A 19,170-nucleotide genomic window follows, 5' to 3' on the forward strand; every position below is an offset into this window, starting at 1 on the left:
CACTAGATCAGGTTATTTTAAGGAATACTCAGAAATTAAACAATATATAGGGAAGTGGACTTGGGCCAGTGGATAGGGCATCCGCCTACCACATGGGAGGCCCGCGGTTCAAACCCTGGGCCTCCTTGAACCATGTGAGTGCCGTGCCATGCAGGGGTGCCCCCGCATAGGGAGTGTGCCCCGTAAGGAGAGCCGCCCAGCACAAACGAAAGTTCAGCCTGCTCAAGAATGGTGCCTCACACACAGAGAGCTGACACAGCAAGATGATGCAACAAAAAGAGACATATTCCCATGCCGCTGACAACAACAGAAGCGGACAAAAGAAGAACACGCAGCAAATGGACAGAGAACAGACAGCTGGGGCGGGGAACAAAAAATAAATCTTAAAAAAAAAAAAAAATTAAACAATATATGGAAAAGCCAAAAAGCAGCAACTAGTTCTCTGTACAACAGATATTTATCAAAGTTTTATTATAATATTAAAATCCACTATATGACTCTTGGACCTGAGGATTTTTAACCAAAGTGGCATAAAGCTGTGGAAACACTGTTGCTACCATACAGAAGAAAAATTTCCAGAGTCCCACCATTTCCAGTCTGACCTTAAGAGAACTGTAAATAGAGGCATTTTAAGGAGAAAGTATTCTAGATAATACCTGTTCCCTTCCCCCAGCCCCCAAGGATTTTACTACTTTTCCTCTCCTCTGGATACAGAAGTACTGAAAATGGGGTCACACACAAGTGCAGCTGAGTGTATTACTTTGATTTGAAGTAAACACTGACAGCAGCTCAGGTGAGGTCCTCAACCCCTCTGCTTGGGAATATAAATATTGCTGATCAAGGGAAGAACAACTTCGAAACATCTATTACCTCAATTTTAAAATCTTTTCTTTCAAGGGAAAAATAGTAAATTTCACCTGATAAGAAATTTCAGGACACTGATGTCAATCTCCAGTATTATGGGAAGAAATTTCAAATGAATAAGTTCTACACTTAACAATATCATTTTTGGAAGGAGGTTATTTTAATGGATAGAGTATCTATTTCCATATAGCAAAATAGGGGCTGGCAAACTACAGCCCATGGCCAGCTGCCTGTTTTTGTAAAAAAAAAAGTTTTACTGGAACCCAGCCATGCCCATATACTTGTATTGTCTATGGCAGCTTTCATTCAGCAGAGTTGAGGAGTTGCAACACAGGCTGTATGTGGCCACAAAGTCTGAAAGATTTATTGTCTGACCCTTTAAGAAACCCTGCATTAAAATATTACAATGCTATACTAAAGCTAACTAAAACTCTATTTGAAAGAAAAGTTAGAACACAAAAATACAAATGACATGCTTGCTCTGATTCAGGCACTTTCGAGATCATAGTTTATTTATTATTTCAGATAAAAGATAGTATACATATTAAGGAATCCCTTAAAATTTAACTCTAGAGCTATACACCATCTAGTACTTTTGCATTGAATGTTAACAAAAAAAATCTCTAAACACCTGAAAGCCCCACTATTAACATGAACTATAGTAAAAAAAAAAAAGACATTTAATTTGCTCAATGTATAGTATTTACATTATGAAACCAATGGTTATGATAAACAGTGATAAGGAAATAATAAAAATAAACTTTAAAAGCAAAAGTTTATATTCTTACAATGTGCTAATTATCATAATTGTATACAAATATTAAAACATAGCAGAGCTTCCTGTTACAAAAATCTTAATCATCTGAGTTGTAGTCATTACTTGCTAACAATTTACATGCAACATCTGCTAGGACTGACATTTGATTTTTTTTCTCCCCAATAAAGTATGAGTAGATAAATGAAATTTAAGAGCAAACAGTTATTGTGGACAGAAAAAGAAAAAACTGTACTCAAGATTAGTACTGGTCACAAGCCTCTTCCCTACAGAAATTATAAAAACAGTATGACATCCCCGCCCAACCTCCAAAATACTCAAAAAGGAGATGCATAGGCAAAGAGTGCCATGAACAGCACAGCTCAAAAAATCTCAGGAACAATCAGACACACATCTTTTCTCCTTCAACAATGAGAGATCTATTTTGCCATCAAAGGACAATGACTGGAGCAAGTGAGGGGCACCAGGTGTATAACTACTTAAATCTTGCAAAATATTAAGATAGGGGCAGGGAGGACAGAAAAAGGGAGTTTATATATAATTCAAACTATATACAGCATAACTGGAATGCAGTCCATCCCAAACTGGCTTTGTGAAACACTTGGACCTTTATGATCTAATAGTTAAAATTATAACAAGTATAATAATACAATAGATTTACATGGGAAGCAAAATCGAAGGGGCATTTTATATTAAGTATTTATTTACTGTGCTGTTTCAATTTAAAAATAATTTTGCTAAGTATACATCTCAACTGAGGTCTATGTATAAAATGTCCTAATAGATACAGATATTTACCTTTGGTGAGTTAAAGGCCTTTTCGTGATTTCTGTCTGAATTGTATGCAAAACGCTAGTTGTACATGCACATGTGGGAAAACTCAAGCTGAGGTAATCCAAAAGATGTGCATATGAGGAGACTGGAGATACTTTAAAAGTCAAAGCACACCAGTAACCCAAAACAGGTTAACAGTGAGAATGGTAAGCCACTTGAACGCAAGAGGGAATGGAATGCCAATATGGCAGTAAAACTGTTTTAAAAAGAGAAACAGGAAGGCCTCTCGTACCAGCAGAATCCTGCATACATACACAAAAAAGAAAAAGCCGCCCACCATTTTCATAAACAAAAGTCAATTATAGTGTGGGAAAGTACAAATCGCAGAAAAAGAGAAGTCAATAGAAGAAAAACAATTGGCTGACATGAGAGAAAAGATCACTTCATTCTGAGCAGTTTACTTGGTGAACGCTGCTACCACCGCCCAGAGAACCTCGTTGGTGCTGGCCTTCACACATTCTACCTCAGGGTCTAAATCAAGAAGCTGCCGCACTCTCTTGGTGGCTAAATCATACTGCTCATCCAGCAAAGGAGCAAAGGCGTTCTCCAGGACATCCGAGGCATGGGCTAGGTATATGAGAGCCAGCAAGCGCTTGTCCATGCGGTGAGGGTCATTCACCCATTTGTCAAGAACAGCTTCCTGTACCTTCTTGATGAGGCGCTGCTTAATGTTGTTGTTGGTGAGGGGGTGTGTCGTCATGTCAAAAAGGAGGAAGTTCTGTTTCTCTGTTGTCAAAACACCCTTTTCCACCAGGTTTTTAGCTAATCGTTCCCGCACATTTCTTAACTGATAGTGCAATTTTAATGGATTCCACGTCTCACCTAAACAAAAGATTTCCAAAGTTAGGAAAGTATGATAGATATTATCTATTAATTTTGTAAAATTCTGGTATTATTAAATCAAATAGTAAAACTTGAACCCCCAATTCCCCCAGAGAAAAAGAAGAAAAACTATGCTTTTCTCCCTGACTAGACAATGTTCTCAAGGGCCTGTGGAGTCTAAGAACCTGATAATTTTGAAGCACAGCAGTCACTCAAGAGACTAAACTGAAAGCAGTCTTCAAATCATAGTCAACTGAAGTCTAATGGGGAGATAAACTAAATATTAAGCTATATTCTGGTCTCTCTCCAGGTATTATCAAACAGCAGTCAATGATGAGCAACAAAAGAAAACATGGATAAATGGGACCTCCTCAAACTTTTGTGATTCAAAGGACTTCATAAACAGGTGAAAAGGCAGCCCACTCAATGGGAAAAAATATTTAGAAACCACGTATCTAATAAAGGTTTGATTTCCAGTCTATGATAAAGAGATCATATAACTCAACAATAAAAGGGCAAGCAAACCAATTAGAAAATGGGCAAAAGTTTTTAAATATTTTTCCAAAGAAGAAATACAAATGGCCAAAAAGCACATGAAAAAATGTTCCATATCACTAGCTATTAGAGAAATGCAAATCAAAATGACAATGAGATATCATTTCACATGACTTAGAGTGGCCATTACAAAAAAACAGAAAACAGTAAATGCTCAAAATGAAGTGGAGAAATAGGAATATTCCTTCACTGTTGGTGGGATTGTAAAATGGTGCAGCCTCTATGGAAGACAGTTTGGCAGTTTCTCAGGAAGCTAAATATAGAACTGCCATATGACCCAGCAATTCTTCTACTAGGAATATATCCAGAAGAACTAAAAACTGTGACACAAACAGATATCTGCACAACGATGTTCATAGAGGCATTATTCACAATTGCCACAGACAAAACAACCCAAGTGTCCATCAACCAATGAATGGATAAACAAAATATGATATATTAATATGATGGAATATTATACTGCAGTAAGAAGAAATGAAGTTGGGATACTTCATTTGGGAAAACATGGATTAATCTTGAAGGCATTATGCAAAGTGAAGTAAGCCAAACACAAAAGGACAAATACTGCATGGTCTCATTAATATGAATTAAATACCAAGAATGAATGCATGGAATTAAAACCTAGGGTATAGGTCATTAAGAAATTAGAGGAGGACTTAGAGGAGCTATAGATGCTTAACGTATGCAGAAGTTTTAATTATCTTGACTGTAAAAATGTAGAAATGGAGAGTTGATGGTAACACATTACGAGTAGCAGCTGGTTTATAAATGGATTGTGGCTGAAAAGGATAGCCTAGGGATGTAAATGTCAGCTGAAAGAAAGCTAGAAAATAATCTAGAACTAAATAACACAGTGAATTCAGAGGTGGATGAGAATTATGGTTGATGGTACAGATGGTTCTGTGAGCTAGAGCGGATGTACATCACTATTGCAGGGTGGTGGGAATGTGGAGAAGCACGGGAAAAATACAAGTGGTATAACCTATGGACTGTGGTTAACAGCAATACCTTAATATTCTTGCATCAATGCCAAAGATGTATTGTGTTGATAATGGGGTGGTATAGGAAAAAAGTGTGCCAAATATATGGTATGGTCCATGGTTGGTGGCAATAGTCTGATGATATTATCTCATAATTTGTAACAAATATTCCACCACAGTGTGGTGGGTTGGTGAAGGAATGTTGTATGGGAATTCTACACATGTGCATTATTGCTTTTTAAGTCCACAACTTCTCTAACATATTTTTTAAAATAATAGGCTGGGTTGGGGGGGAATACACCAAATATAAGATACGGACTATAGTTAGTAGTAATATTTTGACAATGTTCTTGCGTAGTTTGTAACAAATGTTTCACAACAATTCAAGATGCCAGGGGAGGGGTGATGTATGAGACCCCTTCATGATGTTTCCAATGTTTATTTTGTAAGTTCACAACTTTCACTATTAAAAAAAAAAAAAAACCCGCCCATGGAATATGGTAATACTACTTATCTATATGCTTGAAAGTAGTTAAATGGGAGATTTTAGGTTGTATATGTTACCAGAATTTAAAAAAAAAAGAAAGAAAGAAAACCATAAAACTATACCACACAGAGTGAACCCTAATATTAACTATGGACTATGGTTAATAACATAATTATATTGTTTCATCAATTGTAACAAAGGTGCCACTTTAATGCAAAATGTTAATAAGGAAAACTGTGTGGGATGGGGGTGGCATATGGGAACTCTGTTCATTCTGCATGATTTTTCTGTAAATCTACAAATACTCTAAGAAAGAAAACAAAGAAAAAGAGGGGAGGGTAGAGGAAGACTGAGGAAGGCAGGAAGGGGAGAAACAGCCTAATGGTAAAATAAGACTTTCTGTTAAACACCAATCTGCAACAAACCAACGAAAGAGAAAACGTTTTCATAGTAAGTTCTAGTGAGTGATGGTGTAATACTAAAGAATATAGGGTGGCCCGGCTGCTTGATTCTCACTCCCCCTCCTTCTTTTCTGCCGACCTTTCTCTCTCTCTCTCTCCTTACTTCCCTCAAAGGATGTCCACCTCCCAGTACAACCCCAACCTAGATCAGACTTAACCCGCTCAAGGCACTGAATTACAGGTTGATGTCACTGCCTCGGTTCATGCTGAAGCCCAGCAGTTCTCACCAATGCTCAATAGTGTAAAAGGAAAATAATATCTTGGTATTATTTTTAAAATATTTTTGACCTCCAGGACTCCCTGAAAGAATCTTGGGGACTACCCAGTGGTCCACAGATTACACACTGAGAATTGCTATTCCAATACAAGATTGCTTCATCTTTGCTTTTGCCACCTATGGAGGTTTTAAGAATAAAACAGAAATTCTACTGTCTTGTCCTTCTAAAACTGAAGAAAATCAAACTGTTACAGCCATGTTTGGTTTTCTATTCAGTTTGAATGAGGCATCATTTCAGTCAACTCCAAAAGTAAACATGTGTGATATAAATTGGAAAGTCATGTCCTAATAAGAGAGTAATCTTCTGCACAATTTTATGTTACATTTGTAGTCTTTGTTTTTCTGTACTGCATTGCTACTCTTCTTTATGTTGGTTACATGAACTTATATTGGGATATTCAAAGACTTCCCTTGATTCATTTCATTTTTACTTGTTGCCACTTTTCACGGCTGGTGAGCACTTCAGCCTGGGCTAAAACTTACAGATTTTAAATTGGTACTGATCATAATGTTCAGGAACTTGTGCCTTGTACCAAGCCTCAAGAAGTGAAGCATTATTTTGGCTCTGTCACAGTGTGGAATCCCTAAATGTGTTGTGATCTCTGGCCTTCTGAACATACTCTGGGGAGGAAATGCTTGCTTTGTGTACAAGGAGACCAGCTAATACAGTCCATCAAATACTTCTGTCTATGATCACGGACATATTCCACTTCTTGCTGGAATATAATTAAAAGGAGAAATGCACTGCGTGAAATGCATGACCTGTTGCTAACATGTTGAGAAGCAGTTCGTTTCTAATAAAAGCAATGGCTTTTTCAATGAATTGTTGGGTTTAATACTGCTGCTTTTTTATGTAAAATGTGTGCCTTTCCCAGAAATTTGAGATGTAAGTATCTTGCCACATACAAATTTCAAAGTTCAGGGGCCTATTATAATACACATTTTTAAATGAATGATAATTTCTTCACTAAGTTATTTGCTTTCCATACACCTTAAGCCTTAACAAATAGCTTTACTCAGGAGAGTTATATTGTAATATCATAGTAGAACAAATCTTTATTTGGAATATACACTACTGTAAGTTTGCACAGATTAAATACCTGAGATCTTTGTTTAGGAAATCTTGATTATGTAAATCGTATTTAGAGAAAAATAATTAGTTCAAAATTTATATCCAAACATTGTTCATATTTTATGAAAGATTTTAAATTGCAAAGAGTATTTCTGTTTTTCTAAATGACATGCAGTACTTAGGTATACTAACTGTTTTCAGAAGAGGCTTTGGAAATTTTGGATAGATGTCTACTTAATTTAGTAATTCTGTCATGTGAGGTGTAAGCTTCCATTATACTTGTTGTTTAAGAGGCTAGCTACTTAGGTAGAAAACATGGCTCAACTATGTATTTGGATATGTGTGGGTATTACTCTAGTGATATTCGTTTGTTGTTCTTTGTTGCTCATGCTACTTAAGTTCAGGCTGTCTGTCCCCTTGCGAGTAGACTAAAATAATCTACCCTTTTTGGCAGACCCCATTTAGACAGCTAAAAAAAATTGCCTTCTACTTTTGAGACATTTAATATTTACAAAGAAGTTATTAGAGTTTGGCAGTGATATTATGAAAATAAATGCTAACTGGATCTCAGTTTCTTAACGTTCATTCTTATTTCACAAATGGATGATTAAGGAATTATGCATCATAAACAAACGAAAGAACTAAATGAGATATTTTATGGGTGTACAGTCTATCTTCTGAGTACAGGGCTCATTCACATGTTGCTTTCTAATACTTTTGTCGTACAGGAATCCAGATTTCCTATTCTTATAATGTGAATGTTTATATGTGAAGTACATCTTGCTATTGCCTTGTGTTGCTTTTGTTCATGATAAGAATTGTCAATATGACAATGTATATCTTTTACGCAACCAACTTAATAAAGAAGCTGAAAGAAAAAGAAATGAATATGGGGTGGTCATGATTAAACCCCGATGAGATATTTTGATAAAATATATGTAACAACTGTTTTCAGATGCTGGTAAACATGCAGCCCAGAACTGCGACCCTTGAAAGAAGACAAACTAAGTGACACTAGCATTGCTCAAGCGTATGTCTGGAGGCTCATGCCAGGCAGCAGAGCAGCAAGGAATCTTCCAAGCAGAACACAGCAGTCACACTGTATTGAGAAGGCAGAAATCTGAATTCAGAGAGTGATCAAGAAAGAGTACTGGAGAAAAAGGGAGTTATGCAGAGAAACAGGTCTAGAAATCTGCATAGTGTCCCATTGAGTCTTTGGTTGAAATCTAAGCTGTGCACATTAGGGTGAGAAACTCCACAAAGCTAGACAAACAACTATCAGAAAGTTTTAAGCTGAACAATTCTAAGAGTTCAAACAGACTTGGGAAACATAACTGCCAAATAGCCAAAGTGGAAAGGTCTCACTGAACATCCAAGGGCATTCAGAAGGGATTCCCAGAAGGATCACACATTAGCAGTAGAACTAAACTAATTCTAGAATAAAGATTCCTCTAAATCTGCCCTAAAAAGCTTAAAAACAAGCTAATTTACAAGTGCCTACCAAAACTAAAATGCAACACTCTTTCAAGCAAAACAACAAAATTCAACATGCAGCAACACAACGTCCACTGTGTCCTGCATCCAAAAACATGACTAGACTTACTAAAGAAACAGGAAAATGGCCCAAAGTGACTTGGAAAGTGACTCAAATCAAAAGGAAAAAGATGAGTAAAAACAGCCAACCAAAACAGACCCAAAATTGATAGAAATGCTTAATGAGCAAATAAGAACTTTAAAACAGCTAGCATAAATATGTAAATAATTTAAAGGACAGCAGGGAAGCGGACTTGGCCCAGTGGTTAGGGCATCCGTCTACCACATGGGAGGTCTGCGTCAAACCCCGGGCCTCCTTGACCTGTGTGCAGCTGGCCCACGTGCAGTGCTGATGCGCGCAGGGAGTGCCCTGCCATGCAGGGGTGTCCCCCGTGTAGGGGAGCCCCACGTGCAGGGAGTGCACCCTGTAAGGAGAGTCGCCCACACGGAGAGATGATGCAAAAAAAAAATACAGATTCCCATGCCGCTGACAACAACAGAAGCGGACAAAGAAAAACATGCAGCAAATAGACACAGAGAACAGACAAATGTCCTTTTTTAAAAAAAAAAAAAAAAAAAACAGGACAGCAGGAACACAATGAAGGAAAAAGAATCCATTGCATTCGATTTCCTTGACTGACTTCAAAAAGGGTAAGGGCTGGAATATACTCGGGACCATGTCAGATTTTAAAATATAACATTTGAAAGATTCTGTATTTAGTAGACAAGCCCACACGTATATTTGAATGTTAAGAAAGTAGCAGTTATTTGATGATGAGGCAGTACAACATTGCAGGTATGAAAGCAGGCTCTAGAGCCAGGCTACTTGGGTTTGAATCCCAATCTGGCCATTTCCTAGCTATGCAATCTGGGGCAAGGTTCTTTAAACTCTCTATTACTCCACTTCCTCATCTGGTAAATGAGGATAAAAACTATATCAAGTTCATAAAATTATTCTCTGAAGGATTTTTCTCCACTTAAGTTATTGTTGGGCTGTGGACATAACCTTTGAAGAACTTTTACTCTCATATATACTTCTGACAATTTCCTTCGCAAAAAGTAGGCTAGAATATAGGTTACCAGGGAACAAGATGAGTGTATGAAATAGGACTTAACTAAGTCTTTAAAAATGTACAGAGTTTCTACTTAGGAGGATGGAATGTTTTGGTAATGGATGGTGGTAATTGTAGCACAATATTGTGAATGTAATTAATAGAAATGAATTATAATTTGAATGTGACTAAAGGGAAAATTTTGGGTTGTATATATTTACTAAATTTTTTTTAAAATTTTTAATCCATGGTAGTGGACAATATAAAAAGTGAACCCTAAGTTAAACCAAGGACTATAGTTAATAGTACAACTATAAAAATGAGTTTTCACCAATTTTAACAAATGTGCCAAACCAATGCAAGTGTTAATAAAGACAGCAGTTTATGGGAATCCTGTATTTTATTTGTGATTGTTCTGTAAACCCACAATTTCTCTTTATAAAAATTGGAGAGGGAAGCAGATATGGCTCAAGTGATAGAGCTTCTGCCTACCATTATGGGAGGACCTGGGTTTAATCCCTGTGGTCTCCTGGTGAAAAAGAAGAAAGTGTGCCCACACAGCAAGCCAGTGCCCATGTGGTGCCCATGTAGTGAGCCAGTGCCCGCATGGTGAGTCAGTGCCCACACAAAGGCCCACACGAGTGCCCGCATGGTAAGCCAGTGCCCTGAGCAAGTGAGTCACACAGCAAGATGATGACGCATCAAAAGAGAGACAAGGGAAGAGTCAAGGTGAAGCGCAGCAGAAACCAGGAAGTGAGGTGGTACAACTGACAGGTAACCTCTTGCTACATCAGAGGTCCCCAGCATCAAATCCCGGTAAATCCTAGAGGAGAGAAAATGAGAAGAGAAGACAACACAGACAGCAAAAACAGCTGGGCAGGAGGAGGAGAAGGGGGGAAGTAAATTTAAAAAAAAAAAAAAAAAATTGAAGAATAATCAATACTAAAGATATCACAGTATTAGTTTTAATGGCACAATATCTTTTCAAAAAAATGTTTAATAGGTGAGCATGTAAACTCACATGACTATAAAAATGCTCTGTGAACTCAAGAGTTGTATAATTTGGGCTAATGCAATGAAGGACAAACCTAAACTGGGGCTGAAGAAATTATGGGAATCCTTCAACAATGCTATGGTTATGATGCATAATACTCAAGTCAATCATAAACAGACAGGGTAACAATTCACTCATGGCCAAAAAACTAAAGTGATATGTTAAAGAAAAATAACCCCAACAAGAATAAGTAAAATTAAGTTCATGGGAATTAGCAGTATCGGGGTGGGGGGGAGAATAAAAATTACTTTGATGTCAGAATATCATGTCTATCTATACAAAAATTAACTCAAAATGAATCAATGACCTAAATAAAGAGTTAAAACTATAAAATCTCTCAGAAGACAACAAAGGGAAATATCTTTAGGACCTTCCTTGTGTTAAGACAATGGATTCTGGGAAACGGACTTTGGCCCAGTGGTTAGGGCGTCCGTCTACCATATGGGAGGTCTGCGGTTCAAACCCCGGGCCTCCTTGACCCGTGTGGAGCTGGCCGTGCGCAGTGCTGATGCGCGCAAGGAGTGCCATGCCACGCAAGGGTGTCCCCCGCGTGGGGGAGCCCCACGCGCAAGGAGTGCGCCCGTGAGGAATAGCCGCCCAGCGTGAAAAGAAAGAGCAGCCTGCCCAGGAATGGCGCCGCCCACACTTCCCGTGCCACTGACGACAACAGAAGCGGACAAAGAAACAAGATGCAGCAAATAGACACCAAGAACAGACAACCAGGGGAGGGGGGGAAATTAAATAAATAAATAAATCTTTTTAAAAAAAAAAAAAAAAAAAAAGACAATGGATTCTTAGGTTTAACACCAAATGTACAAGCAACAAAAGAAAAAACAGACAAATTGGACTTTATCAAAATTAAAAAGTTTTGTGCAAAGGCAGCCTACTCAATGGGAGAAAATATTTGGAGGGAAGTGATGTGGCTCAAGTAGTTTAACACCCACCTATCACATGGGAGGTCCCGGGTTCGGTTCCCAGTGCCTCCTAAAAAGAAAACGAGCACACAACAAACAGACACAGAGAAGACAGAGTAAGCTCAAACGTGGGGGGAGGGGAAAAATAAATCTTAAATATATATTTGGAAACCACATATCCAATAAAGGTTTTAATATCTAGAATATATAAAGATATCATCTAGAATATATAAGGAAATCCTACAACTCAACAATAAAGAGACAAAGAAACCAATTTAACAAAAGGCAAAAGACTTGAATAGACCCTTTTCCAAACAGGAAATATAAATGACTGAAAAGTACATAAAAAGATATTCAGCATCACCAGCTATAAGGGAAATGCAAATGAAAACCAAGTGAGATATAATTTCATACCTACTAGAATGGCCACTATCTTTAAACAGAAAACTGCAAGTGTTGGAAAGAATGTGGAAAAATAGGATCACTTATTCACTGCTGGAGGAAATGTAGAATGGCAAAGCCGCTATGGAAGACAGTCTGGTGGTTCTTCAGGAAGGTAAGTTTAAAAGTGCCATATGATCTGACAATCCTGCTACTACGTATATAACTCAGAAGAAATGAAAGCAGGGATGTGAATACTCATCTGCACACCAAAGTTCATAGCGACATTATTCACAACTGCCAAAAGATGGCAATGACACAAGTGTTCATCAACTGGTGAATGGATAAACAAAATTGGGTACACGTTACATATGATGAATATCATTCACCTGTAATAAGGGATGAAGTTATGATGCATGTGACAACATGGATGAAACTTGAGGGCATTATGCTGAGTGAAATAAGCCAGAGACAAAGGACAAATATTGTACAAATACTATATGGTCTCACAAGTATAAACTAATTATAATGAGCAAACTCTTAAGAGTTCAAATCTACAGTATACATTATCAGGAGAAAGAATGAGGGTAAAGAATGGAGAGGTGATACTTAATTTGTGCAGAATTTTAAATAAAAATGATTATTATAAATGTTGGAAGTGATGGCACTGCCTTTTTTGAGTGTATAATTAACAGTGCTATATGGGTGCAATTGTGGCTGAAAGTGGAAATTTGGGGTCAAAAGTGTCACTAGAAGGAAAGCTAAAGGATAAAACATGAAATGTATACCTTAGTGATGAACCCGTTGTGGATGATGACTGCAGTCAATGATACAGATATGTATATATTCTTTCATGTACTGGAAAAAACCTACATCACTGTTACACGGTGCTAATAATAAGGTGGCATATAGGAAAAAAAATAACTTACGCAAACTATGGACTATACAGTAATATTGTAATATTCTTTCATCAACTGTTACAAAGTCACCATAACCAATGTTAAATGTCAGTAATAGGAGGGTATAAAGGGTATGGGATTTTTCTTTTTGGAGTAATGAAAATATTCTCAAATTGATTGTGGTGATGAATGCACAATTCTAAGCTTATACTGAGAGCCACTTATTGTAACTTTAAATGGATTGTATGGTGTGAATAAAACTATTAAAAAAAAACTTTTGTGCAAAGGACATTATCAAGAAACAATGTATCTGATAAGGGGAAAGCAGTTGTGGGTCAACTAACAGACCTTTCCGCCTACTATACAGGAGGTCCAGGGTTCAGTACCCAGGGTCTCCTTACCCATGTGATGAGCTGGCCCACACACATGGCTGCACATAAGGAGTGCCATGCCACACAGGGGTGTCCCCTGCATAGGGGAGCTCCTGCGTAGGGGAGCTCCATGCGTAAGGAGTGCACCCTGCAAGGAGAGCCATCCCACATGAAAAAAGCAACAGCCTGCCCAGGAGTGGCACCGCACATACACAGAGCTGACACAGCAAGATGATGCAACAAAAAAAGCAACACAGTTTTCTGGTGCTGCATGACAAGAATGTAAGTGGACACAGAAGAACACAAGGCAAACAGACACAGAGAGCAGACAACAGGGGAAAGGGGAGAGAAATAAATAAATCTTAAAAAATATATATATATATATATATACACACACACACACATATATATCTGATATGGGTTTACTATCTAGAATAAAGATTTCCTTCTAACTCAACAACAAAAAGACAATCTAGGGAAGCAGACTTGGCCCAATGCCAGGGCATCCGCCTACCACATGGGAGGTCTGTGGTTCAAACCCCAGGCCTTCTTGACCCATGTGGAGCTGGCCCATGCATAGCGCTGATGCAAGCAAGGAGTGCCCTGCCACGCAGGGGTGTCCCCTGCATAGAGGTATCCCCCACGTAGGGGAGCCCCACGCACAAGGAGTGTACTCCGTAAGGAGAGCCACCCAGCGTGAAGGAAAAGTGCAGCCTGCCCAAGAATGACACCACACTTGGAGCTGACACAACAAGATAACACAACAAAAAAAGAAACACAGATACCCGTGCCGCTGATAAGAATAGAAGTGGTCACAGAAGAACACAGCAAATGGACACAGAAAGAACAGACAACTGGGGGGGTAGGGGAGAGAAATAAATAAATAAATCTTTCAAAAAAAAAATCTAATTTTTAAATGGGCAAAGGACCTGAATAGACAGTTCTCCAAAGAAAATAGACAAATGGCCAATAAGCACATGAAAAGATGCTCAATGTGTTTAGCTACTAGGGAACTACAAATAAAACCACAATGAGATATTAGTTCACATCCACTAGAAAGGCTATTATTTTTTAAATGGAATACAAGTGTTGGAAAGAATGCAGAGAAATAGGAATCCTCATACATTGTTGGTAGGAATGTAAAAACATGTAGTCATTGTGGAAAAACTGGCTCAAGAAGTTAACTTAGAATTACCATATTAACAGCAATCTCATTTTTAGATAAATATTTAAAAGAATTGAAAGCAAGGGCCAGAATAGGTATTTGTACACAATACAACTTTATTCACAATAGCCAAAAGGTGGAAGCACCCCATGTATGCATCAGTACGTGAAAGGATAAACAAAATATGGTTTATAAGTACAACTGAAAATTATTCACCCCTAAAAAGGAATAAAAATCTGAGACATGCTGTAACATGGATAAACCCTGAAGACATCATGTTGAATGAAATATGCCAGATACAATTAAATAATATATGATTTTACTTACATGAAATACCTAGAATATGCGAGCTCATTGAAACAAGAAGTTAGATTACAATTGTACCAGGGGCGGGGGGATGGGGAGTTAATACTTGGGGTGTTTCTATTTGGGGTGATTAAACAGTTTTCGTAGGGATGATGGTGGTAATGGCAGCAAACCACCATGATTGTAATTAATACTACAAATTGTACACAAATAAGTAGTTAAAATGAGAAATTCTATGTTGCATATATGTAACCACAGGAAAATTTTTTTTTAAGTGAGCAGGGAGATAGAACACAATAGCAAAATGTTAATAGTTGCTAAAGCTGTATGATTTGGACACGAGTGATTCTTTATACTCTGTTCTCTACTTCTGCAAACATTTGAAAATATACATAAGTTAAACCATGGCTATTATTAGAGTGGACTTACTGATATTCTATTCATGAATTATTGTGATTAGTAATCGAAGAAAATATGGAATTGGTGTGGAGAAAGTGGCCATGGTGGCTGCTGGGGGTAGGAAGTGGGAGGAAGAGATAAGATGTGGGGGCATTTTCGGGGGTTGGATTTGTACTGGGAGGTGCTGCAGGGACAGTTACCAGACATTGTATGTCCTCCCATGGCCCACTGGATGGAACGTGGGAGAGTGTGGGCTATGGTGTGGACCACTGACCATGAGGTGCAGCAGTGCTCAGAGATATATTCACCAAGTACAATGACTGTCTCATGATGATGGAAGAGGTTGTTGTTATGGGGGTAGGAGTGGGGTGAGGGGGGTGGGAGGTATATGGGGACCTCATTTTTTTTAATGTAACATTAAAAAAATAAAGACAAAAAATTTTTAAAAAATTTTTTAAAAATCGTGGCTATTAATTTAAATGACTCAACTAAAGATAACTTCTAGTACCTCTAATGTACAAGGACAATAGGGGTAAATGTGCTAGGACATCTGAATCTTCAGTAATTTCTAACTTCTCAGCATAAAATAAGACAGTGCAGCTAGTTTTTTTTAAAAAAAAAAGTATCATTTCTGAAATGAGATGAATTGGGAGCCACTCAAACACAGATTCTCTTAACTTAAATCCAGTTAACATAAATATACCCTCCTTGACACTCAAAGTTATAGGAAATGGAGAATTCAAACTTTAAAATTAAAACCAACAAGGCAAATATTTTCTACAAATTTAAAATCAATTTGAAACCTACAAAAAATGTTTTGAAAATTATCAAAATTATCAAAAATTATCTCTTGGCAATAAGTTCTAGTAATTATTATATTAAGTATACTACTTACTTACTATGTTTATGTTTTCACCAAACCAAAACTTAGAAAAATGAATGCTCCCCAACCGACCCATCTTTATTTTACTTTACTAAGTCAAAAAGGCAAGTATTCTATGCTTCAGACAACATCTTGGCCATCTATTCCCAAACAACAGGAAAAATCAAGGAATAGATTATTTCTGAAACCCAAGGTTAAAGCTTCTTTTTACAAGTCTAAAACAAAACAAAAACTCTAATGCTACTACACAATTAATGACTTTCTTCTTTCTCAGGGGAAATAAATGGGATTAGTTGTATCTGAATATCGTCTTTGTACCAAAGTCATAGTAAGGTTTATTTGTATCTTATCCATCATTAAGTCTTATATATGACCACCAGTGGAGCATGTAATACTTACAAAGTTCCTGTGAGAAATCACACAAGGCCAAAGTATGTTAACTGATAGGTTAATGTTGCTATTAAAAATGAAAGGAGGGAAGTAGATGTGACTCAAGCACTGGGCTCCTATCTACCATATGGGAGATTCAGGGTTCAATTTCCAGGGTCTCCTGGTGAAGGTAAGCTGGCCCGCATGGTGTAATGGCCTGTGTGGAGAGCTAGTGCAGCAAAATGCTGCAACAAAAGGAAACACAGAGGAGAGACAATGAGAGACTCGGTAGACCAGGGAGTTGAGGTGACGCAAAAGATTGAGGACCTCTCCCCCTACTCCAGAAGGTTCCAGAATCAGTTCCCAGCATCGCCTACAGAGAAGACAAGCAGAGAGAGAAGAATGCACAGCAAGTGGACAGAGCGAGCAGACAATGGGGGGAGGGAGGGAGCGGGAGCCTACACACAAACCCACCTTCGTATAAAGTATTTTATTTTTGATTGAACATTCTTATACTCAATAGTTTCTGCCTCAAAGGAACTAACTTTTTAAAAAAGACCCAATCACCTTTATAGCAATTCCCTGAATGAGGGCAAACTCTTCTGTGCTTATGACAAAAAAAAAAAAAAAAAAAAAAGCTGGGGGGTGAGGTATTTAGATGTCGTCAGATTGGGGGGTGGGGAAATGAACTCTCATAAGGTAAGGAGAAGACTGACACAGTGTGGGTTTTTCCAAATGTTCAATACTTTTTATGGATGGTCTATAATGGAATATCGCTGAGTAGTCAAAAGTCTTGATATCTGAAATTTCTGCCTATTTTTTAAAAGAATATTAAGTTATCTGAAGAATAAAGTTACCCCTGAGTTTAGCGTACTTAAGACATCCATATGAGTTGGGATGGGAGGACAGCTGAATGAGTGAAAAACAGATATACTAAAGGTTTAACTATACTAGCTATTAAAGATTAGCTTCTTTAATTTTAGAATACTGAGTACTTTCCAAATGTTTTGCAGTAAAGTGCAATGACTAGCACTTGAAATTCCAGATTAAAAGATGTTACTGTGATCCATACTATTATCTATCAGTCCCTAAAATTATTCACCAAATTTAAAACGCATGCATTTATAGTCCACTTTCTACAAAGGAAATTGTCAGAAGTATATACAGAGAAGTAAAAGTTCTTCAAAGGTTATTTATGTCCACTGCCCAACAACCACTTCAGTAGAGAAACACAGGCAGGTACAGATAGAATGTCACTCCAAAGAAAATTATCTTCGTTGACATCATGATATTTCAAAACTGAAAACAGCTGTGTTCATAAATTTTGCCATCAAAGTCAAAAGCACTTATTTTTAACAGTGGTCTTTAAATACTTTAATGTCCTTGCTGCTAATACATGTATACGTACTGAATTTTTTCAATTTTGAAATATATAAAGAACGCTTAAAATACATCAATAGTGTTTAACAGGTATATATACCCAAAGTAAATAATAATAAAATTTAGTCACAGGGATCAATTAAATTATTTGCCTACTTAATATTAATTATATGTTAATATATGTCAATTTGACAAAAGATGACAGAGAAGAGTGTGAGTCAATCTGTGGAATATGCTGTTTTATTTTCAGTGCTTTGAAAATACATTCACATTCAAAGAGAATTGGTTTTGGGGAAGACACCATATAATTTTTAGTTAACCTCCATGCTGTAAATGTGTTTTATGTTTAAATAAAGATGAAAAGTTTGTGTTTTTTTAAAAATAATAACAATAATAAAATGAACTTTTGGGTATGTCACCCATACCAGGGTAAAGACTCTTGTCAGTACCTGTGTGCTTTCTCTGCCTCAGAAGTTACCACTAGTCTGACTTGTGTAAATCATTCTACTGACTTGTGGTAATCATTTTCTTGCTTTTCTTTAATATATAATCTTCCCATCTCTGCACGTCTCCCCCAACAATATAGTACATGTACAGTTTTGAAAACTGAGTAGCGAACACAGAACTAGCTGTGTAAAGGTAGAGTCACCAATTTCATCGCTATCTCTTATCTCTCCGAACAGGGACACTTCCTTCTTTTAAACTATTAACTTTAAAATGCCAAATCATGGGAAGTGGACTTGGTCCAATGGATAGGGTGTCCGCCTACCACATGGGAGGTCCAAGGTTCAAACGTGGAGCTGGCCCATGCGCAGTGCTGATGAGCACAAGGAGTGCCGTGCCACGCAGGGGTGTCCCCCGCGTAGGGGAGCCCCACGTGCAAGGAGTGCACCCCGTAAGGAGAGCCACCCAGTGCAAAAGAAAGTGCAGCCTGCCCAAGAATGGTACCGCATACATGGAGAGCTGACACAACAAGATGACATAACATGGGGGAAGCGGACTTGGCCCAATGGTTAGGGCGTCCGTCTACCACATGGGAGGTCCGCGGTTCAAATCCCGGGCCTCCTTGACCTGTGCGGAGCTGGCCCATGCGCAGCATTGATGCACGCAAGCAGTGCCCTGCCATGCAAGGGTGTCCCCCAAGTAGGGGAGCCCCACGCGCAAGGAGTGCACCCCGTAAGGAGAACAGACAACCGAGGCGGGTTGGCGGGGAATAAATAAATAAATCTTAAAAAAAAAAAAGATGACACAACAAAAAGAAACACAAATTCCCAATGCCACTGATAAGGATAGAAGCAGTCACAGAAGAGTACACAGCAAATGGACACAGAGAGCAG

General features: G+C 37.9%; 1 protein-coding gene and 1 pseudogene across 1 annotated transcript in view; one reads left to right on the forward strand and one right to left on the reverse strand.

Annotated features, from left to right (window-relative positions):
* Positions 1 to 1,344: 1,344 nt before the first annotated feature.
* The window catches only part of GOLPH3 (golgi phosphoprotein 3), a 66,928-nt gene continuing 49,102 nt past the window's right edge, over positions 1,345 to 19,170 (reverse strand). The window contains exon 4 of the mRNA XM_023586381.3: positions 1,345 to 3,295. Within this exon, the coding sequence (XP_023442149.2) occupies positions 2,871 to 3,295 (425 nt within the window). The 3' untranslated portion in view covers positions 1,345 to 2,870. The remainder of the gene's footprint in view (positions 3,296 to 19,170) is intronic.
* LOC139439803 (synaptophysin-like protein 1 pseudogene) lies at positions 5,321 to 6,782 on the forward strand (annotated as a pseudogene).

The sequence above is a fragment of the Dasypus novemcinctus genome, chromosome 2 (genome assembly GCF_030445035.2).
Source record: "Dasypus novemcinctus isolate mDasNov1 chromosome 2, mDasNov1.1.hap2, whole genome shotgun sequence".
NCBI classification, from domain to species: domain Eukaryota; kingdom Metazoa; phylum Chordata; class Mammalia; order Cingulata; family Dasypodidae; genus Dasypus; species Dasypus novemcinctus.